Consider the following 24,500-nt stretch of genomic DNA (forward strand, 5'->3'; position numbering starts at 1 on the left):
TGACATGTTGTGTTGTCTACCTTCCAGCCATCCATTCACCCACTCAGAAGACCTCTAGTGATGTTCTGACTGGCATGTTGTGTTGTCTACCTTCCAGCCATCCATTCACCCACTCAGAAGAACTCTAGTGATGTTCTGACTGACATGTTGTGTTATCTACCTTCCAGCCATCCATTCACCCAATCAGAAGACCTCTAGTGATGTTCTGACTGACATGCTGTAAACCAAACAACTAAATGTCCTGAGGTTTTAAGGTTAGAATCAAGAAATCCACACAATATTCATCCATTTTATAATTTACATTTTATAATATCCAAATCATATCATGAACATGTAAGGTTTCTTACATGTATCCAATATATCAGTGTAGAATCAAAATAAAATACATTTGAAAATTGTCTCAAAAACTAAAACAGGCCTATTCTAGACAATGATTTCATATAAACAATATGATTTAATGTGGCATAAAACAACAGTCAAACATAAGTCAGAACACTGCCTGTCTATGCTATGATGTGATTTTCAGGTCTTCTGTCTGGGAAAATGTATTTTTTATTTAACAACCTGATATTCATTACGCAATGGGAACATGGGTACACACATCTCCAGAGTGTTTTCTCTTCTTATGTTTGCGCAGACTTCCTAAATGGAAAAAATATTTTCCACACAGGGAGCAATGGTAAGGTATCTCTCCTGTGTGTGTTCTCTCATGTGATTTTAGGTCATGTGATCGTGAAAATCTCTTTCTACAATGGGCACAGGGGTAAGGCTTTTCTCCTGTGTGTGTCCTCTCATGTGATTTTAGGTCCTGTGACCGTGAGAATCTCTTTCCACAATGGGCACAGGGGTAAGGCTTTTCTCCTGTGTGTATTCTATTATGTTTGTTCAGGCTCCCTGACTGCGCAAAACTCTTTTCACACTGGGAGCAGTGGTATGGTTTCTCCCCTGTGTGTGTCCTCTCGTGTGATTTTAGATCCTGTGATCCTGAAAATCTCTTTGGGCAATAGGCACAGGGATAAGGCTTTTCTCCTGTGTGTATTCTATTATGTTTGTTCAGGCTCCCTAACTGGGTAAAACTCTTTTCACATTGGGAGCAGTGGTATGGTTTCTCCCCTGTGTGTGTCCTCTCATGTGATTTTAGTTGCTGTGATCGTGAAAATCTCTTTCCACACTGAAAACATTGGAAAGACTTTTCTCCTGAGTGTTTCCTTTCATGCTCTTTCAGGCTTCCTAACTGGGTAAAACTCTTTCCACACAAGGAGCAATGGTATGGTTTCTCCCCTGTGTGTGTCCTCTCATGCTCCTTCAGCTTATCTAACGACCTAAAATTATTTCCACAATGGGAACAGCAGTAAGGCTTTTCTCCTGTGTGTATTCTATTATGTTTGTTCAGGCTCCATAACTGGGTAAAACTCTTTCCACACTGGGAGCAGAGAAAAGTTCTCTCCCTTGTGTGTGTCCTCTGATGTATTTTTAGGTACCGTGACAACTTAAAACTCTTATTACACTGGGAGCAGTTGAGTCGTCTCACTGGTTTGGGAGTCTCTGGGTCTGGTTCCTCTGAAGGACTCTTACTGCTGTCAGAGTGAGAGTCTGGTCTCTCTCCTGCCAAAGACAGAGTATTTAGTTAAACAGAGAGACCTGAATGAAACCTCCACATGATAAAACTCTCTTCCTATGAGGTTTAATCTAGACTCATTATAAACCGTACATTTGGATCCTTGATGCCGATTGGTTAATAGCCGTTAGTTATTCACAATACTGCCCGGGTAATGGCTGTTAACAGTTCCATTTGAATTATTCCTACACATCCACTGTCCCACAGCCCTGCCAGGAAATTCATCAACTAATCTCCACTGGAAAAAAGCATCTAGACATTATAACCCCATGCTTCTAGTCAAATATTTGGTTTGTAACAGAAGGGACTTGTTCTGCCTCTCTGACCTCTGCATTTTGTTTGTACAGAAAATATGTATAGAACTTATTGTGGTGATTTATTATTCAATAGAAATGTATGAAAATATGTATTTATGCAAATGTAATCTCCCTTTACTTGCTATAATGACAGATAGTGGCCAATTGTTGGGTTGTTACTAGAATGGTACATAAGGGGTTAAGATGGGGCTAGAATGGTACATAAGGGGTTAAGTTAAGATGGGGTTAGAATGGTACATTAGGGGTTAAGTTAAGATGGGGTTAGAACGGTACATATGGGGTTAAGTTAATTATCATGTAAACACCTTATTCTGCGTTCCAGCTGTGCATGTGCTAGCACCAGCTGAGCCAGCCTTTAGCGCGAGTGAAGTGAGTCCGGAAACAACTAAATGTTTGCGAGCCTTTAGCGCGAGTGAAGTGAGTCCGGAAACAACTAAATGTTTGCGAGCCTTTAGCACGAGTGAAGTGAGTCCGGAAACAACTAAATGTTTGCGTCTCAGAAGTCGTTTTCACATAACGTTATACAGTATATGTCTGAACTCAGAATCAAATATGCTTCACAAAAATAACATAATAGCTGTGGCAGAAGATATATTCTGAAAAGGCAATATTTCTGCATTTATCAGTGCCATCAGGTAAACTGACTTCAGATGTGTCCATGTAAACAAGATTATTAGAGCCATTTTTGTTTCAGAAAGATATTTTGTCTAGGGATCCAAATTTCGATTAATTTTGATGTCGACTAACCCACCCTCATTAAGCGGTCAACAAACTGTTACATTTTTTTCCCAAACAGTAAAAGGATGTGACAACAAGAAAATACTATCAGAGATCTGTATATTATGACAAGATTCTCAAGTCTCCGCCCTAACAATGGGAGTTGTCCCAATGGCGTGAAGGCAGGCGACAAGTTCTGGTCCAAAATAAGCCGATATATGCCCAATGCATTTCTTTTGACAAGAGGGAAACCTCTCGCTTCACTTCTTCCTCTCTGATGCTATTGTGATGGAAAATGTTATGTTTGTGCTTTTCTAATAACCAATGTCTGTGTTCATGTAAGTGACTGATTGAACGAATCCTCACTATCAGTATCTGCAATTTGGCAATACGCCCAGACCCTTGTTTTGAGAACGAAAGGGATATCTCAGTTTCAAGGTCTCAGCTTGGAGAGAAGAAGCCTCGTGAGGTATTGGTCTGTCACATGCATGAACCAAACGTTAATGATGAATTAACTGTGAATGACGAATAACCTAAATCATGAAAATATAACTTGTCTGTGTTAGCAGTATATAAGAGATCTAACAGGACTGCCCCGGAGGAGCTCCCTGCAGACCGGTACTTTATGCATTTCAGTTTGACTGTGACCTCTCCAGCTTGCTGTTAATAAATAATGATTCATTTCAATCATCATCATCATGTAGTAACCCCAAAAAATTGTTAAATCAAAATATATTTTATAATTTGAGATTCTTCAAATAGCCACCCTTTGCCTTGACAACTTTGCACACTCTTGGCATTCTCTCAACCAGCTTCATGAGGTAGTCACCTGGAATGCATGGTTACTACATGATTCCATATATGTTATTTCATAGTTTTGATGTTTTCACTATTATTCTACAATGCAGAAAATAGTAAAAATAAAGAAAAACCCTTGAATGAGTAGGTGTTCTAAAACTTTGACCGGTAGTGTATATATGACGATGTCTTAATGATTTGATTCATCCACCGTCTTAACGATGGAGAGTCATTTGATTCATCCACCGTCTTAACGATGGAGGGTCATTTGATTCAACCACCACCTTCTTAATGATGGAGGGTCATTTGATTCATCCACCGTCTTAACGATGGAAGGCCTGAGACAATGGGCCTCAGGGTCTTGTCATGGTATCTCTGTGCATTCAAATTGCTATCGTATAAATGCAATTCCTTGACATCAGCAAACCGCTCGCCCACAAACGACGCCATAAACGCTACGCTGTCTGCCCGATACAGTTGAAACTGGAATTTATCAGTGAAGAGCACACTTCTCCAGCGTGCCAGTCGCCAATGAAGGTGAGCATTATTCCACTGGAGTCGGTTACGATGCCGAACCGCAGTCAGGTCAAGACCCTGGTGAGGATGATGAGCATGCAGATGAGCTTCCCTGAGACGGTTTCTGACCGTTTGTGCAGAAATTCTTTGGTTGTGCACAGTTTCCCACAGTTTCATCAGCTTTCCGGGTGGCTGGTCTCATACGATCCCACAGGTGAAGAAGCTGGATGTGGAGGTCCTGGGCTGGCATGGTTACACGTAGTCCGCGGGTGTGAGGCCGGTTGGAAGTACTGCGATATTCTCTAAAGCAAAGTTGGAGGCGGCTTATGGTAGAGAAATGAACATTCAATTTTCTGGCAACAGCTCTGGTGGATATTCCTGCAGTCAACAAGCCAATTGCACGCTCACTCAAAACTCAAAACTTGAGTGTTGTGTGACAAAACTGCACACTTTAGAGTGGCCTGTTATTTTCCCCAGCACAAGGTGCGCCTGTGTAATGATCAGGCTGTTTAACAAATGACACACTAGTCAGGAGGATGGATTATCTTGGGAAAGGAGAAATGCTCACTAACAGGGATGTAAACAAATTTGTGCAAAACATTATAGAGAAATAACATTTCTGGGATCTTTTATTTTAGCTCATGAAACATGGGACCAACACTTTACATGTTGCGTTTATATTCTGTTCAGTCTTCGATAAGATGCACAAATCAACATTTCTGAAAAATCAGTAATGGAATTTCTGCAATTGAATTGCCTACAATGGGAAATCATAGTATTCACAAACCACAGTTGGGTTCACAAGTTTGGACAGTAGAGTAGAGTACAGTACAGTAGAGTACAGTACAGTACAGCACAGTAGAGTACAGTAGAGTAGAGTACAGAAGTGTACAGTAGAGTACAGTACAGTAGAGTAGAGTACAGTAGAGTACAGTAGAGGGCAGTAGAGCACAGTATAGTAGAGTGCAGTAGAGCACAGTACAGTAGAGTACAGTACAGTAGAGCAGAGTACAGTACAGAAAAGTGGAGTATAGCTCAGTATAGTAGAGTATAGTAGAGTTCATTACACACTAGAGTTGAGTATAACTCAGTATAGTAGAGTATAGTAGAGTTCATTACACACTAGAGTTGAGTATAGCTCAGTATAGTAGAGTATAGTAGAGTTCATTACACACTAGAGTTGAGTATAGCTCAGTATAGTAGAGTATAGTAGAGTTCATTACACACTAGAGTGGAGTATAGCTCAGTATAGTAGAGTATAGTAGAGTTCATTACACACTAGAGTGGAGTATAGCTCAGTATAGTAGAGTATAGTAGAGTTCATTACACACTAGAGTTGAGTATAGCTCAGTATAGTAGAGTTGAGTAGAGTTCATTACACACTAGAGTTGAGTATAGCTCAGTATAGTAGAGTTGAGTAGAGTTCATCACACACTAGAGTTGAACAAACTATAATGTGCATTATTGTACTGTACTGAGCTCTATTGTACTAAACTCTGTTTTCCATCAGCGCTGGCCGTCGGCTAATCAGCCAGTTACCACTCATTTTCAGCCCACTATTTTACCCACTTCATATTACTAGGTATACTTTTCATCTAACAGTTTTAACTGGCTAGTCTGTCGAGCCCTCTCCTGCTAGAATGAACAATATGCATATTCTAGTCATCTATTGAGAGGAGAAGCACCTCACAAAGTGAATATTGACAGGGACTCGTAGTCTGTACCCCCTCCCGGTACAATCTGTGTGCTCTGTAGACAGAGGAGGGAGAGAATTTGAACGTCCCATGTCATAGAAGTGGTAATGATGATTTGAAATCCAGTAGGGAATCAACTAAATGTATATAAAATGTATTCATTTGCCCAAGTTGATCACAAGACATGAACAGAAGGCATCAGTGATTCGTATTTCCTGTAACTTTCTGAAGAGGCAACGTGTGTGTGGTCCGCACGTCTACCACTTTGTATAGCCGTTAGTGATGATGCTAACGTTAATGAAAACAGTCTTCTGGTAGAATGTCTGTCTGTGTGTGTGTGGTCCGCACGTCTACCACTTTGTATAGCCGTTAGCGATGATGCTAACGTTAATGAAAACAGTCTTCTGGTAGAATGTCTGTCTGTGTGTGTGTGGTCCGCACGTCTACCACTTTGTATAACCGTTAGCGAAGATGCTAACGTCTTCTGGTAGATGGAAAGGCTTTCCCAAAAACCTTCTTAATTAAATGTTTAGTCCAAAAATAGCATCTGCTTACGCGGCAGAATGGTATCATGATTATTGTCATCAATCCAGTGGGTATTTGTTTCAGTAACTCTAACATCACATGTGAGCTACAAAAACACAGCTAAATGAATAGCCTCTTGCCAGGTGCATTAATTAAGGGTAACTACAGCCCAAAATGTTATTTAAAATATTTTCCCAGACCTCAAAATTGGTCTCCCGATGTGGTGTAAGCATCGTTGTGGACTTAAAACATAAAATATAATTTTTTCAATTTTTTTAAAGGGTGATTTTGAGAGCGAAAATTGCCAATTTCTCAGTCTGAGTATCACAGAAACTCAAAACGTTGAATGAATAACATGGAATGGATGAAATGTATCAAAATAACTATTCAAAAGATGAAAAACATACAAAAACATATTTGTAAACATAAAATGTGGCATAAAAAGGGAATTTAAAACATCAACTTGTGTAACAAAAGGTTCATAAAATAAACAGTGTTACTGTTTGACAGAATTTGTCATTTTTCCATAATTTCCAACATTGGGAATGTTGGTGCTTTTAGACTGAGCTAACATATGGAATTGTTTTAAGATGGTTATGTCGTGGATCATTTAGCTATTAGATTAAGAATTGACTGAGCTAACATATGGAATTGTTTTAAGATGGTTATGTCGTGGATCATTTAGCTATTAGATTAAGAATTGACTGAGCTAACATATGGAATTGTTTTAAGATGGTTATGTCATGGATCATTTAGCTATTAGATTAAGAATTGACTGAGCTAACATATGGAATTGTTTTAAGATGGTTATGTCGTGGATCATTTAGCTATTAGATTAAGAATTGACTGAGCTAACATATGGAATTGTTTTAAGATGGTTATGTCGTGGATCATTTAGCTATTAGATTAAGAATTGACTGAGCTAACATATGGAATTGTTTTAAGATGGTTATGTCGTGGATCATTTAGCTATTAGATTAAGAATTGACTGAGCTAACATATGGAATTGTTTTAAGATGGTTATGTCGTGGATCATTTAGCTATTAGATTAAGAATTGACTGAGCTAACATATGGAATTGTTTTAAGATGGTTATGTCGTGGATCATTTAGCTATTAGATTAAGAATTGACTGAGCTAACATATGGAATTGTTTTAAGATGGTTATTACATTTACATTTAGCAATTTGATTTATAATTATAGGGCCCCTTTAGGTATCCCCCCCCAAAATATTTAAACATTATTTGATTAAATATTGATTTTGGCCTTTATTACTATAGCCCTTAGAAACGCATTGAATAATACATTCATAAATGGCAATAAAAAAGACAGTCAAAATGTTTATTAATAAGGAATAAGGTTTTGAAGTGTCTGTCCTAGATCTAGCAGATATAAAAAAGCTCTGGAAATATTTAGGTATTTTTGGACACACATTTAACCACTTATTTTTGTTGGCACAAAACTACCTCCATACTTCCATTCATTTGTATGGGTTACCTTCAGATGAAGGTTTAATATCTATATATATATATCTCCATACGTCCATTCATTTGTATGGGTTACCTTCAGATGAAGGTTTAATATCTATATATATATATCTCCATACTTCCATTCATTTGTATGGGTTACCTTCAGATGAAGGTTTAATATCTATATATATATCTCCATACTTCCATTCATTTGTATGGGTTACCTTCAGATGAAGGTTTAATATCTATATATATCTCCATACGTCCATTCATTTGTATGGGTTACCTTCAGATGAATGGGTCGGAGAGCAAAACGGAAGAAAAGAGTCTCCCTTTTCCATAGAATGGTCATTACAGTTTTGAAGGCCAAACAGTTCGGACGCTACAGACGTTTTCGTGAGAAGATTGATTTTCAGGATGTCTCATGGTCTAACAAACACCATTTTTTACATTGCTGCTACTCACTGTTTATTATCTATGCATAGTCATTTTACCCCTACCTAAATGTCCATATTACCTCAATTACCTTGACTAACCTGTACCCCCACACATTGACTCGGTACCGGTACCCCCTGTATATAGCCTCATTACTAACCTGTACCCCCACATTGACTCGGTACCGGTACCCCCTGTATATAGCCTCATTACTAACCTGTACCCCCACACATTGACTCGGTACCGGTACCCCCTGTATATAGCCTCATTACTAACCTGTACCCCCACACATTGACTCGGTACCGGTACCCCCTGTATATAGCCTCATTACTAACCTGTACCCCCACACATTGACTCGGTACCGGTACCCCCTGTATATAGCCTCATTACTAACCTGTACCCCCACACATTGACTCGGTACCGGTACCCCCTGTATATAGCCTCATTACTAACCTGTACCCCCACACATTGACTCGGTACCGGTACCCCCTGTATATAGCCTCATTACTAACCTGTACCCCCACACATTGACTCAGTACCGGTACCCCCTGTATATAGCCTCATTATTGTTATTTTATTGTGTTACTTTTTTTTTTACTTTAGTTTATTTAGTCAATATTTTTCTTAACTTGGATTTTTCTTAAAACTGCATTGTTGGTTAAGGGCTTGTCAGTAAGGATTTCACTGTAAGGTCTACTACACCTGTTGTATTCGGGGCATGTGACAAATAAAATTTGATTTGTAGCTCGGCCATCTTCCACCGCAGTTGCGGAAGGCCAACATAGGCAGACGTGCTGGATTAAGACTCAGCCCATGTTGCGTCCCAATATCTCTAGTTTAAACTAACGGATTCTGATGGGGATTATTTTTATTATGTTACTTAGATTGATGCGCAGGTGCATCAAAAGACTATTAAGGATTTTAAATAACCTGTGGTAATTATTTTTTTAAATACATTTCATCCAGATCAAAATGATCCTTCATTGTCTTGATTCTGTCCTCTTCATCATTTGAAATCGCACATGAGAAGATTTTCGCTTTTTTTTGTGATGTCAAGCATAGACACTGAGCAAAGCACTACAGAAAGAGATATACAGATGTTAACAAATGTTGTAAAAAATATAATGGGAAGCATTTGATCCATAAACGTTTTGTTGTCCGCCCCCCGCTCTTTGTAGCTTTCACAATTCCTACAGCACAGAACTATTAAAGTGTAGAACTTCAGTATAATGCCCCTTTAAAACCACACAGTAGTTCAACAACTGCAGAGTTTGTACCCCTGTTTTTAAGATATTACTCACTGTTGTTAATCAGATCTCCTGTCTCCTCCTCTTCTTCTTCTTCCAATGTGACAGTAATCTCCCCAACTTCCTTCATTCCAAAAATGTCTTCCTCTTCTTTCACTGTGACAGTCACCACCTCTTTCTCTTCCTCCTCTTTTACTGTAACATCCTCCTCTTTCACTCTGAACGCGTCTTCCTCTTCTTTCACTGAAACGTCTTTCTCTTCTTCTTTCACTGTAACAGCCTCAATCTCTGCTTCTTTTTTTACTGTGACATCCTCCTCTTCCTTCTCCTCTTTCACGACAATGTTCAGCCCCAGAGTTTCTTTCTCCGTCCAGCAGATCCCCTCTTTAGAAGTGGGGGAGTCGTTTAGTGAGCTCATGGTCGGGATGATAGCTAGATAGCTAGTTAGCATTAGTGACTAGACTAGCACTACTGCTAATTTACTCAGCCAGCTAGCTGACGAACAACAACGTAAATATTAAATTGGGTAACTAACTAGTAGATACGGCAAGTGTGTTTAAAACACTGTGGCTAATATACACCGAAAGCGTTTAAAGAGCTTGAATGTTTTCGGCTATGTTGGCTAGAAGCTACCGAGGTGGATAACTCGCCGTTGTTGTTGAAGCGTCCCGTCCATTACATTATACGTCACACTTGCAGCATTGCCTGAAACAGGCACGTGGGAGGGTAACATTCAATGGAAATGTTTATTTTATTTTGAGACAAAAAGTAGATTTTTCATTTATTTCATTATATAATAGAGAAGCATGTGTTGATTAGTGAATATCTTTACTGAGTGAGAATTTAAAACACCCTACCATATTACTGTATATCTGCATTTAGGAAGTCAATCAAATAAACAGATAATATCCCAATAAGGTAGCTAGGTCCAAACTGTTCCTACACGGTGTAACAGTACTGAGTAGGTCCAAACTGCTCCTACACGGTGTAACAGTACTGAGTAGGTCCAAACTGTTCCTACACGGTGTAACAGTACTGAGTAGGTCCAAACTGCTCCTACACGGTGTAACAGTACTGAGTAGGTCCAAACTGTTCCTACACGGTGTAACAGTACTGAGTAGGTCCAAACTGTTCCTACACGGTGTAACAGTACTGAGTAGGTCCAAACTGCTCCTACACGGTGTAACAGTACTGAGTAGGTCCAAACTGATACATTTTTGAATAAGGCTGTAACCTAACAAAATGTGGAAAAAGTCAAAGGGTCTGAATACTTTCCGAAGGCCCTGTATGTAACATTATTAATGTGACCAGTGATTCCATGTCTATGTATATAGATAGGGCAGCAGCCTCTATGGTGCAGGGTTGAGTAACCGGGTGGTTGCCGGCTAGTATATGTATATATATAACATGTCTCCGATCCATTGGCCTAAATAGCGCCCTATCTAATCAATATGTGCTTTGATGTATGACACTATATAGCAAAAACAGGACACGTCAAAGTAAAATGGACAATATGGAATGAAGGCTTCCTACTGTTCGGTAGTTTCACTCCGTGGACTAAATTGTCATGATAATCAGTGTTTTCAAGTTTGTATTTGTACATTTTGGACGAGCTGCTTAACTACTTATGAACTTGGGGAATGGATCTTCAGAGCTTAAATAACCCCCAAAACTGTCTTAAGCCTTTGTCAGGATCTGAGGGGTATAATATGAAGTAAGCTAGATCTACTCAGGCTTACTGTATAAAGCTAGCTAGCTTCAGTTAGCTTCACATTCTAGCTCAGGCTATATCCGTATTATGAAGGTGGATATTGATAGTGCACCAGCTGCTTACTCAAGCCTGTTGTAGCTTGTAAGTGATAGTGCTCTCGCTGCTTACTCAAGCCTGTCACGCCCTGATCTGTTTCACCTGTCCTTGTGCTTGTCTCCACCCCCTCCAGGTATCACCCATCTTCCCAATTATCCCCTGTGTATTTATGCCTGTGTTCTCCGTCTGTTTGTTGCCAGTTCCCCTTGTACGTTCAAGCTTACCAGCGTTTTTCCTGTCAGCTTCTATCGTTTCCCAGCCTCTCTTTCTTCGTCCTACTGGTTTTTGACCTTTGCCTGTCCTGATCCTGTAACCGCCCACCTGACCTCTCTGCCTGAGCCTGCCGTCCTATACCTTTGCTCCACCTCTGGATTACTGAACTCTGCCTGACCTCTCTGCCAGACCTCTCTCCCTGACCCTGAGTCTGCCTGCAGTCCTGTACCTTCACCTTACCCTGGATTATTGACCCCTGCCTGCCTTGACCTGTCTTTGCCTGCCCCTGTTGTTACAATAAACATTGTTGCTTCGACAGTCTGCATCTGGGTCTTACCTTGATTCCTGATAAAGCCTGTTGTAGCTAATAAGTGATAGTGCACCTGCTGCTTATTCAAGCCTGTTCTAGCTAGGCTTGGTCGCACATGGCTAGTGGAACACCGACAGACAATGCCGAACCATCAATCCATGGAGGAGTCACCCTTACGAAAAAATATTGCAGTAAGAGTGCATTATAACTGCAGTATGCAGCAAATAATGCATCCAAAATAACACAGTGGATTGCCAATTACTGCAGTTTCCAAACTGCAACCTTTGTTTGTCAGGGCAATACCACATATTAATTTGTGCTGAAATCCAAATGAAGAAAAAGTTATCTTGCAAACTCAGCAGGCTGGTGTGAAGAAGGCATCTTTATTTTATATTGTTACTTGTCATTAATGTGATATTTGGTGTGCTTTATCAATGCACAAGCACCTTTTTCACCACTCCTATCGATAAAATAGTTATTTATTCATACTAAAGTTTTACTGTGTGTGAAAACATGTAATGTGATCAGTATTTTTATATTTAAAAAATTAACACAAAAATTAGATTTATTAAATATTTATATCAGTCTTCCTCAAATTAAATGGGACAAGGACACAATCTTTGCGAGAAGGAGGAAAACCGATTTTCATTGGTCCTCAACTTGCAGCTCAGACACTTGATTCAGGATAAGTGGAGTTAGTGCTGAGGTAGCCTGTCCCAGACCAGGTTAGTTCTGAAGGATTCCTTACAATGGAAATGTACCTGGTTTAAAGGTGAGCCACATTCGTGTGACTGGTTATCTCGAGTTGAACTCAGAGTTAACCACTAAGTTATCTCGCTAACTCCTCAAACCTAATTCATAGTATAGGGTTCAGGACTAATAACACCAATGTAACTGCATGTTTTACAGAATTTTATTAAATGTTTTATTGATTGAGATATTGCTTATATGAAGTCTAGCTACTTCTGAAGCACATGCTGTGCCCTAGAAACTAGTTAATTAGAAATACAACAAATATTGAGACAAATAAGTAATTTGTGTAATATTAGGTTTTTACATGATGTAAAGCACTATTTTCCTATTGAGATGCATGGAACATTGCACACGGTCTCTTTAAGAACGTTTGTGACGACCACATGCAAGAGATGTCATTCATTGCTATGATCTCCTGAAGAAGTTATCCCGTTTCCAATCTTTCTGTGCCCCCAAATGTTTGAATGTACTAATAAAGTTAGCAGGTTATCTACCTGGCTAGCTAGATAATGAGGTAACAAACATGACTGAATAACATGTAAAAGAAAATGTTTAACAGCCCGCAAGTAGTTTTAGAACAGCAAGCGACATGGTTTATGAATGGAAAATGCGCCCCCCAATACGTGACAAGAATAAAAAAAAATCCTGTTTGGTTTAGAAATAGGCAGTTTTCGCTGTAGTAATGGTGCAAGCATGGCGCTAATGAATCTGTACTCAGGAAACAACAGTACAGCGAAGCCTTATCATTACAAAAAGTATTATCTGGGTGATATTTCTTTCTAGGCGCACTGGTGCTCCCGTATTAAAATTCCAGGTCGAACAGGAAAATATTAAGGAGCATGTGCTACTGAAACGGTGGGGGGGGATATTTATTGTCTCTTCTAGGGTGGTGGAACGCCAGGACCTGGCCTGTTTTCCTCTACGCAGACTTACACCTGAGGGGTATACAACAGAAGCTAGAAATGGGCATGGTCTGAAAAACACATATGTAAATTGAGATTTTTGAAAGAACCAGAAAATCCATAGTTATGTCTGGTTCTTTATAAACGTTAGATGGCTACCCCTTATTGCTCCTGCCTTGCAGTACACCCCTCTCAATATTAATATGTACATTATGGATAAATAATGTTGGAATAAGAATTGTACGTTTTCCTCAGTCTGTACATTTGTTTATTTTTTTCCACATACAATGCAAACACAAGAGGAACTATATCACATTTAAATAGCACTTGACTAACACACAGAAATACACAAAGCCAGAGTTCTAAAAAGTTATAATTTAATTAAAAAGCATTACAACTGACCTACTCTATTTTGAAACAGACATACTCACTCCATGTTCAATTCATGTTAAAAAACATTGAGTTCACTTTGTACAATTTGATTTCATGTGGCATACACAAATATACAGTCAGTCAAAAATATGAGACAAGTGAGTGAGCACTGTATGTGTTAAACACATCAGTTAATTAATGAGTTATGTTAAATCTCTCTTTTCACACTGAGAGCAGTGGTACTTCCCCTGTGTCTGTTACCTCGTGGTCTTTCAGGTTCCCTAACTAGGTAAATATCTTTCCAATATATATTTCTCTCCAATGTGGATTCTTTCAAGGCTTCCCTGCGGAGTGTGTTAGCTCATGTTTTTTCAGGTATCTTGACTGTGTGAAACTCTTTTCACACTGGGAACAGGGGTGAGGCTTCTCTTTTATGTGTGTCCACTCATGTCTTTTCAGGCCCAGTAACTGAATAAAAGTCTTTCCACACAGGGAGCAGTGTAAGGGCTTTTCTTCTGTGTGAATTCTCTCATGTGTTTTCAGGTGCCCCAACCGGGTAAAACTCTTTCCACACTGGGAACAGGGGTGAGGCTTCTCTTTTATGTGTGTCCACTCATGTGTTTTCAGGCCCCATAACTGGATAAAACTCTTTCCACACAGGGAGCAGTGGAAATGCTTCTCTCCTTTGTGTAATATTTTATGTTTTGTCAGGCCCCCTAACTGAGTAAAACTCTTTCCACACAGGGAGCAGTGGAAGGGCTTTTCTCCTGTGTGAATTCTCTCATGTGTTTTCAGGTGCCCCAACCGGGTAAAACTCTTTCCACAATGTGGGCAGTGGTAGGGCTTTTCTCCTGTGTGAATTCTCTCATGTGTTTTCAGGTGCCTCAACCGGGAAAAACACTTTCCACAAAAGGAACAGTTGAAGGGCTTTTCTCCTGTGTGCATTCTCTCATGTTCCTTCAGGCCCCCTAACTGGGTAAAACTCTTTCCACAATTGGAGCAGCAGAAAGGCTTCTCTCCTCTGTGCCTTCTCTCATCCATTTTCAGCTGCCATAACCGGGCAAAACTCTTTCCGCACTGGGAGCAGTGGAAAGGCTTTTCTCCTGTGTGTATCATCTCATGTCTTTTCAGGCAAAATAACATGGCAAAACTCTTTCCACACTGAGAGCAGTGGAAAGGCTTTTCTCCTGTGTGTATCATCTCATGCCTTTTCAGGGACCCTAACCGGGAAAAACTCTTTCCACACTGGGAGCAGTGGTGTTGTCCTGCTGGGTTGGACGTCTCTGGCTCCTCTGAGTCTGGTCTTTCACCTGCCAAAGAAAAATAGTGTTTATTTAAAAGAGAGACCTGAATGAAACAACTGTCTTCCTATGAGGTTGAATCCTAATCACATCCCTCAATAACCTGAGGCCAGTTTTCAAACAATTCATCATTTAAAAAAAGTCTTATAGCAGAGCACTATAATTGTACATATTAAGGACTACTGTATTTAAATCAATGCCATAAGCTGCATCTGATCCACTGGTAATACTGTTTTGTTGGTGACCCACTCTTTGATGGTAAACATCTTATATTGTAGCTTTAAAGGGATACTGCAAGATTCTGGCAACTCGTGTTGGCGCAATTACTGGAAGTCTACAGGCATGCTAGCGGATGCTAGTTAGCATTGGCTAGTGAAACTACCTCTAACTTATTGTTTTGAATTGTTTATTTTCTTTAATTTAACCTTTATTTATACAGGTTATTCCTCATTGAGATAACATCTCTTTTTCAAGAGAGACCCGGTCCAATAGCAGCAGGAGGAACAAAGTTTCAGACAAAACAACTTACATACACTAACACAACAATAAACAAAACTATAGACACACATACAGTACAACAATTACATATTATGTAAAAAAACACAAATGTCTTGACTATAAAAACAGCGGTCCTAAAGACAGTTACACTCTTCTATGATATTTACATCGATCAAGTGTTTAAACTCCACCAACGAGACTAGATCATCACATTTTAAAATGTTCAGGAGAGAATTCCAGGACCACGGAGTTGAGCAACAAACTATTTCTCCCATGACCTGTCCTAATTCTTGGTACTGTTAAAAGCAAATGAGAATGGGACCGTAATTGATATTTAATAACCAGCCTGATTAAAAAAAGAACAGCGTTAAAATGACATTTTACCACGTATGGCCTTATAAATCAGTGTATACCAGTGTTAAAGCCTATGCAAGGTCAATGAGGACCAGCCAACAGCGCTGTAGAGATCACAATGATGTGTTTAGACGTTTTTGATTTGTAATGAACCTGAGGGCCACATGATATACTGAATCAAGTGCTCTCAGGGTAGTGGTTGAGGTCTGCATATATATAACATCAATAAAACCTAAAACCACCAGTAATGTCCATCGTACCAGCTCCTTCCTGGCCTCCAGAGAAAAACAAGCCTTATGCCGGTAGTAAAAACCTATTCTCAGCTTGAGCTTCCTTATCAAGTTCTCCACATGAACAGAGCATTTTGGGGCGGCAGGTAGCCCAGTGGTTAGAGCATTGGGCCAGTAACCGAAAGGTTGCTAGATCGAATCCCCAAGCTGACAATGTAAAAATCTGTCGTTCTGCCCCTGAACAAGGCAGTTAACCCACACACCCAAATATTTGTACACTTTGACTTGCTCTATAGTATGTCCATCCAATGTAGCGATGACATGCCTGGCATTTGAAAATACCATGGATTTTGTTTTACCCAAATTCAAAACCAGATTCAAATCATACAGATTCTGTTGTATGGTGTTAAACGCTCTTTGGGCATTTCAAAAGCTAAAGATAAACTACTACCACTTGAATAAAGAACAGTATCATCTGCATAAAAATGAACATCCACTGTTTCAATAAGATCCCCAATGTTGTTGATATACAAAATGAACAGTGGGCCCAAAATAGAACCTTGCGGAACACCTGAGGACAACTCTATGGACTCAGATTTACAACCATCCGCCATTACACATTGGATACGATTTGATAGGTAATTTATTAACCAATCTAGAGCATATCTAGAGTAATTCCATATCATTTTAACCTTTGCACTAACACAGCATGGTCCACGGTGTCAAATGCCTTCAACAAATCAACAAAGACAGACACACAATGTAACTTCTTGTCAAGAGCACAATGGATGACGTTTAAAACCTTCAATGTTGCTTAAACAGTGCTGTGGCCAGACCTAAAACATGATTGCATTCCATTTAAGATGTTGTTTTCTTGGAAGTAGGCCTTCAGCTGCCTACTAACTAAGGACTCCAGTACCTATGACAGTACAGACGATTTTGATATGGGTCGATAGTTGTCAAGTAGCGAAGGATCTCCACCATTCAGGAGAGGCAGCACAAAAGCAGATTTCCATAACTTGGGGATTTCCTTAACATCAAGCGTGAGGTTAAAAATACATGTTAAGGGGGAGGAGAGCTAGGAACTGTACTGTTGAAGCTAGAAACACAAGCATTTCACTACACTCGAAACATCTGCTAAATATGCAACCAATAACATTTGATTTGATGAACCCTGATTTTATCTTCTATCTTTGTATCTATTTCACTCTTTTCAAAGTGGGGACCCAAAGTTCCTCCACTCATTCCTCCAAAAATAATTGTTCAGCAGGATGCAAGGTAAGACAAATGAGGACTAATGTCTGTCTGATTTGTTAAATCTTTCAGGAGATCCAGAAGCTGTGTGGAGTATTCCAGTGTCTGAACAGAAAACATTCAAATTTAGAACCCCGTTGGTCCAGCAGGCTGTCTAGAACCCCGTTGGTCCAGCAGGCTGTCTAGAACCCCGTTGGTCCATCAGGCTGTCTAGAACCCCGTTGGTCCAGCAGGCTGTCTAGAACCCCGTTGGTCCAGCAGGCTGTCTAGAACCCCGTTGGTCCAGCAGGCTGTCTAGAACCCCGTTGGTCCAGCAGGCTGTCTAGAACCCCGTTGGTCCAGCAGGCTGTCTAGAACCCCGTTGGTCCAGCAGGCTGTCTAGAACCCCGTTGGTCCAGCAGGCTGTCTAGAACCCCGTTGGTCCAGCAGGCTGTCATGTGGCGGGAAGACAAAACAGGTCATATACAAAGACCCAAACTTCAAAGTTGACCCACCAGACCTACCTCCCAACATCGCCCCGGGGGACACCAGACCTACCTCCCAACATCGCCCCGGGGGACACCAGACCTACCTCCCAACATCGCCCCCCGGGAGACACCAGACCTACCTCCCAACATCGCCCCCCGGGAGACACCAGACCTACCTCCCAACATCGCCCCCCGGGAGACACCAGACCTACCTCCCAACATCGCCCCCCGGGAGACACCAGATCTACCACCCAACATCGCCCCCCGGGAGACAGCAGACCTACCACCCAACATCGCCCCGGGGGACACCAGATCTACCACCCAACATCGCCCTGGTGGAAAGAAAAAAAAAAGTAAAACAAACTTTAAACCTAACTTTGCAACTACCTTTAGCTAGACAAATAACGGCAGTGTGATGTTGTGGAACGCCATCAAAAACATGTCATGCAATCATTGGTGGTTCAATCATTGGTGGTTGTGTGCAGTGTGAATGATATGCAGACCACCTGGAACAGCACAATTCTCTACCTCAGGGGTGTATTCATACAGGGACACATGGCCATAGACATCAGAATGAATAGAACGGGATTGGAACCTCTAACCCTGACAATTTGACTGGGTACACTTGCAATGGCTGCCTGGTGTTGTCATCAAATCAAAGTTTATTTGTTACATGCTTCATAAACAACAGGTGTAGATTAACATTGAAATGCTTCCTTTCAGGCCCTTCCCAACAATGAGAAGAGAAAGAAAATAGAGAAGTAAAACACGTAATAATAAATACACAAATAGTAACGATAACATGGCTGTATACACAGAGTACCAGTACTGAGTTGATGTGTAGGGGTACTAGGTAATAACATGGCTGTAAACACAGGGGTAACAGTACTGAGTTGATGTGTAGGGGTACTAGGTAATAACATGGCTGTAAACACAGGGGTAACAGTACTGAGTTGATGTGTAGGGGTACTAGGTAATAACATGGCTGTAAACACAGGGGTAACAGTACTGAGTTGATGTGTAGGGGTACTAGGTAATAACATGGCTGTAAACACAGAGTACCAGTACTGAGTTGATGTGTAGGGGTACTAGGTAATAACATGGCTGTATACACAGAGTACCAGTACTGAGTTGATGTGTAGGGGTACTAGGTAATAACATGGCTGTATACACAGGGGTACCAGTACTGAGTTGATGTGTAGGGGTACTAGGTAATAACATGGCTGTATACACAGGGGTACCAGTACTGAGTTGATGTGTAGGGGTACTAGGTAATAACATGGCTGTAAACACAGAGTACCAGTACTGAGTTGATGTGTAGGGGTACTAGGTAATAACATGGCTGTAAACACAGGGGTACCAGTACTGAGTTGATGTGTAGGGGTACTAGGTAATAACATGGCTGTAAACACAGGGGTACCAGTACTGAGTTGATGTGTAGGGGTACTAGGTAATAACATGGCTGTAAACACAGAGTACCAGTACTGAGTTGATGTGTAGGGGTACTAGGTAATAACATGGCTGTAAACACAGGGGTAACAGTACTGAGCTGATGTGTAGGGGTACTAGGTAATAACATGGCTGTAAACACAGGGGTAACAGTACTGAGTTGATGTGTAGGGGTACTAGGTAATAACATGGCTGTAAACACAGGGGTAACAGTACTGAGTTGATGTGTAGGGGTACTAGGTAATAACATGGCTGTAAACACAGGGGTACCAGTACTGAGTTGATGTGTAGGGGTACTAGGTAATAACATGGCTGTAAACACAGAGTACCAGTACTGAGTTGATGTGTAGGGGTACTAGGTAATAACATGGCTGTAAACACAGGGGTAACAGTACTGAGTTGATGTGTAGGGGTACTAGGTAATAACATGGCTGTAAACACAGGGGTAACAGTACTGAGTTGATGTGTAGGGGTACTAGGTAATAACATGGCTGTAAACACAGGGGTAACAGTACTGAGTTGATGTGTAGGGGTACTAGGTAATAACATGGCTGTAAACACAGGGGTAACAGTACTGAGTTGATGTGTAGGGGTACTAGGTAATAACATGGCTGTATACACAGAGTACCAGTACTGAGTTGATGTGTAGGGGTACTAGGTAATAACATGGCTGTATACACAGAGTACCAGTACTGAGTTGATGTGTAGGGGTACTAGGTAATAACATGGCTGTAAACACAGAGTACCAGTACTGAGTTGATGTGTAGGGGTACTAGGTAATAACATGGCTGTATACACAGAGTACCAGTACTGAGTTGATGTGTAGGGGTACTAGGTAATAACATGGCTGTAAACACAGGGGTAACAGTACTGAGTTGATGTGTAGGGGTACTAGGTAATAACATGGCTGTATACACAGGGGTACCAGTACTGAGTTGATGTGTAGGGGTACTAGGTAATAACATGGCTGTAAACACAGGGGTAACAGTACTGAGTTGATGTGTAGGGGTACTAGGTAATAACATGGCTGTAAACACAGGGGTAACAGTACTGAGTTGATGTGTAGGGGTACTAGGTAATAACATGGCTGTAAACACAGAGTACCAGTACTGAGTTGATGTGTAGGGGTACTAGGTAATAACATGGCTGTAAACACAGGGTACCAGTACTGAGTTGATGTGTAGGGGTACTAGGTAATAACATGGCTGTATACACAGAGTACCAGTACTGAGTTGATGTGTAGGGGTACTAGGTAATAACATGGCTGTAAACACAGGGGTAACAGTACTGAGTTGATGTGTAGGGGTACTAGGTAATAACATGGCTGTAAACACAGGGGTACAAGTACTGAGTTGATGTGTAGGGGTACTAGGTAATAACATGGCTGTAAACACAGGGGTAACAGTACTGAGTTGATGTGTAGGGGTACTAGGTAATAACATGGCTGTAAACACAGAGTACCAGTACTGAGTTGATGTGTAGGGGTACTAGGTAATAACATGGCTGTATACACAGAGTACCAGTACTGAGTTGATGTGTAGGGGTACTAGGTAATAACATGGCTGTATACACAGAGTACCAGTACTGAGTTGATGTGTAGGGGTACTAGGTAATAACATGGCTGTAAACACAGGGGTAACAGTACTGAGCTGATGTGTAGGGGTACTAGGTAATAACATGGCTGTAAACACAGGAGTACCAGTACTGAGTTGATGTGTAGGGGTACTAGGTAATAACATGGCTGTAAACACAGAGTACCAGTACTGAGTTGATGTGTAGGGGTACTAGGTAATAACATGGCTGTAAACACAGGGGTAACAGTACTGAGTTGATGTGTAGGGGTACTAGGTAATAACATGGCTGTAAACACAGGGGTACCAGTACTGAGTTGATGTGTAGGGGTACTAGGTAATAACATGGCTGTAAACACAGGGGTACAAGTACTGAGTTGATGTGTAGGGGTACTAGGTAATAACATGGCTGTAAACACAGGGGTAACAGTACTGAGTTGATGTGTAGGGGTACTAGGTAATAACATGGCTGTAAACACAGAGTACCAGTACTAAGTTGATGTGTAGGGGTACTAGGTAATAACATGGCTGTATACACAGAGTAGCAGTACTGAGTTGATGTGTAGGGGTACTAGGTAATAACATGGCTGTATACACAGAGTACCAGTACTGAGTTGATGTGTAGGGGTACTAGGTAATAACATGGCTGTAAACACAGGGGTAACAGTACTGAGCTGATGTGTAGGGGTACTAGGTAATAACATGGCTGTAAACACAGGAGTACCAGTACTGAGTTGATGTGTAGGGGTACTAGGTAATAACATGGCTGTAAACACAGAGTACCAGTACTGAGTTGATGTGTAGGGGTACTAGGTAATAACATGGCTGTATACACAGGGGTAACAGTACTGAGTTGATGTGTAGGGGTACTAGGTAATAACATGGCTGTAAACACAGGGGTAACAGTACTGAGTTGATGTGTAGGGGTACTAGGTAATAACATGGCTGTATACACAGGGGTACCAGTACTGAGTTGATGTGTAGGGGTACTAGGTAATAACATGGCTGTATACACAGAGTACCAGTACTGAGTTGATGTGTAGCGGTACTAGGTAATAACATGGCTGTAAACACAGGGGTAACAGTACTGAGTTGATGTGTAGGGGTACTAGGTAATAACATGGCTGTATACACAGGGGTAACAGTACTGAGTTGATGTGTAGGGGTACTAGGTAATAACATGGCTGTAAACACAGGGGTAACAGTACTGAGTTGATGTGTAGGGGTACTAGGTAATAACATGGCTGTAAACACAGGGGTAACAGTACTGAGTTGATGTGTAGGGGTACTAGGTAATAACATGGCTGTATACACAGAGTACCAGTACTGAGTTGATGTGTAGGGGTACTAGGTAATAACATGGCTGTATACACAGAGTACCAGTACTGAGTTGATGTGTAGGGGTACTAGGTAATAACATGGCTGTAAACACAGAGTACCAGTACTGAGTTGATGTGTAGGGGTACTAGGTAATAACATGGCTGTAAACACAGAGTACCAGTACTGAGTTGATGTGTAGGGGTACTAGGTAATAACATGGCTGTAAACACAGGGGTACCAGTACTGAGTTGATATGTAGGGGTACTAGGTAATAACATGGCTAAATACACAGGGGTACCAGTACTGAGTTGATGTGTAGGGGTACTAGGTAATAACATGGCAGTAAACACAGGGGTAACAGTACTGAGTTGATGTGTAGGGGTACTAGGTAATAACATGGCTGTAAACACAGGGGTAACAGTACTGAGTTGATGTGTAGGGGTACTAGGTAATAACATGGCTGTAAACACAGAGTACCAGTACTGAGTTGATGTGTAGGGGTACTAGGTAATAACATGGCTGTAAACACAGGGTACCAGTACTGAGTTGATGTGTAGGGGTACTAGGTAATAACATGGCTGTATACACAGAGTACCAGTACTGAGTTGATGTGTAGGGGTACTAGGTAATAACATGGCTGTAAACACAGGGGTAACAGTACTGAGTTGATGTGTAGGGGTACTAGGTAATAACATGGCTGTAAACACAGAGTACCAGTACTGAGTTGATGTGTAGGGGTACTAGGTAATAACATGGCTGTATACACAGAGTACCAGTACTGAGTTGATGTGTAGGGGTACTAGGTAATAACATGGCTGTAAACACAGAGTACCAGTACTGAGTTGATGTGTAGGGGGTACTAGGTAATAACATGGCTGTAAACACAGGGGTAACAGTACTGAGTTGATGTGTAGGGGTACTAGGTAATAACATGGCTGTAAACACAGGGGTACAAGTACTGAGTTGATGTGTAGGGGTACTAGGTAATAACATGGCTGTAAACACAGGGGTAACAGTACTGAGTTGATGTGTAGGGGTACTAGGTAATAACATGGCTGTAAACACAGAGTACCAGTACTAAGTTGATGTGTAGGGGTACTAGGTAATAACATGGCTGTATACACAGAGTACCAGTACTGAGTTGATGTGTAGGGGTACTAGGTAATAACATGGCTGTATACACAGAGTACCAGTACTGAGTTGATGTGTAGGGGTACTAGGTAATAACATGGCTGTAAACACAGGGGTAACAGTACTGAGCTGATGTGTAGGGGTACTAGGTAATAACATGGCTGTAAACACAGGAGTACCAGTACTGAGTTGATGTGTAGGGGTACTAGGTAATAACATGGCTGTAAACACAGAGTACCAGTACTGAGTTGATGTGTAGGGGTACTAGGTAATAACATGGCTGTATACACAGGGGTAACAGTACTGAGTTGATGTGTAGGGGTACTAGGTAATAACATGGCTGTAAACACAGGGGTAACAGTACTGAGTTGATGTGTAGGGGTACTAGGTAATAACATGGCTGTAAACACAGGGGTACAAGTACTGAGTTGATGTGTAGGGGTACTAGGTAATAACATGGCTGTAAACACAGGGGTAACAGTACTGAGTTGATGTGTAGGGGTACTAGGTAATAACATGGCTGTAAACACAGAGTACCAGTACTGAGTTGATGTGTAGGGGTACTAGGTAATAACATGGCTGTATACACAGAGTACCAGTACTGAGTTGATGTGTAGGGGTACTAGGTAATAACATGGCTGTATACACAGAGTACCAGTACTGAGTTGATGTGTAGGGGTACTAGGTAATAACATGGCTGTAAACACAGGGGTAACAGTACTGAGCTGATGTGTAGGGGTACTAGGTAATAACATGGCTGTAAACACAGGAGTACCAGTACTGAGTTGATGTGTAGGGGTACTAGGTAATAACATGGCTGTAAACACAGAGTACCAGTACTGAGTTGATGTGTAGGGGTACTAGGTAATAACATGGCTGTATACACAGGGGTAACAGTACTGAGTTGATGTGTAGGGGTACTAGGTAATAACATGGCTGTAAACACAGGGGTAACAGTACTGAGTTGATGTGTAGGGGTACTAGGTAATAACATGGCTGTATACACAGGGGTACCAGTACTGAGTTGATGTGTAGGGGTACTAGGTAATAACATGGCTGTATACACAGAGTACCAGTACTGAGTTGATGTGTAGCGGTACTAGGTAATAACATGGCTGTAAACACAGGGGTAACAGTACTGAGTTGATGTGTAGGGGTACTAGGTAATAACATGGCTGTATACACAGGGGTAACAGTACTGAGTTGATGTGTAGGGGTACTAGGTAATAACAT

The 24,500-nt window shown here is 41.0% G+C and overlaps 2 protein-coding genes across 3 annotated transcripts in view; both read right to left on the reverse strand.

Moving 5' to 3' along the window:
• Positions 1-284: 284 nt before the first annotated feature.
• LOC106563987 (zinc finger protein 501-like) lies at positions 285-10,001 on the reverse strand. The gene is made up of 2 exons (XM_045690526.1): positions 9,390-10,001; positions 285-1,605 (listed from the first exon to the last, which is right to left on the reverse strand). Exons 1-2 carry the CDS (start codon positions 9,784-9,786, stop codon positions 575-577), a joined length of 1,428 nt encoding a protein of 475 aa, XP_045546482.1. The 5' UTR covers positions 9,787-10,001; the 3' UTR covers positions 285-574.
• A 3,674-nt stretch (positions 10,002-13,675) lies between these two features.
• Positions 13,676-24,500, reverse strand: part of LOC123725378 (zinc finger protein OZF) — a 40,130-nt gene continuing 29,305 nt past the window's right edge. For both annotated transcript variants that reach the window (XM_045690528.1, XM_045690527.1), the window contains exon 4: positions 13,676-15,002. In XM_045690528.1, the coding sequence (XP_045546484.1) occupies positions 14,026-15,002 (977 nt within the window). In that variant the 3' untranslated portion in view covers positions 13,676-14,025. The remainder of the gene's footprint in view (positions 15,003-24,500) is intronic.

Source organism: Salmo salar, chromosome ssa12 (genome assembly GCF_905237065.1).
Source record: "Salmo salar chromosome ssa12, Ssal_v3.1, whole genome shotgun sequence".
Lineage (NCBI taxonomy): Eukaryota > Metazoa > Chordata > Actinopteri > Salmoniformes > Salmonidae > Salmo > Salmo salar.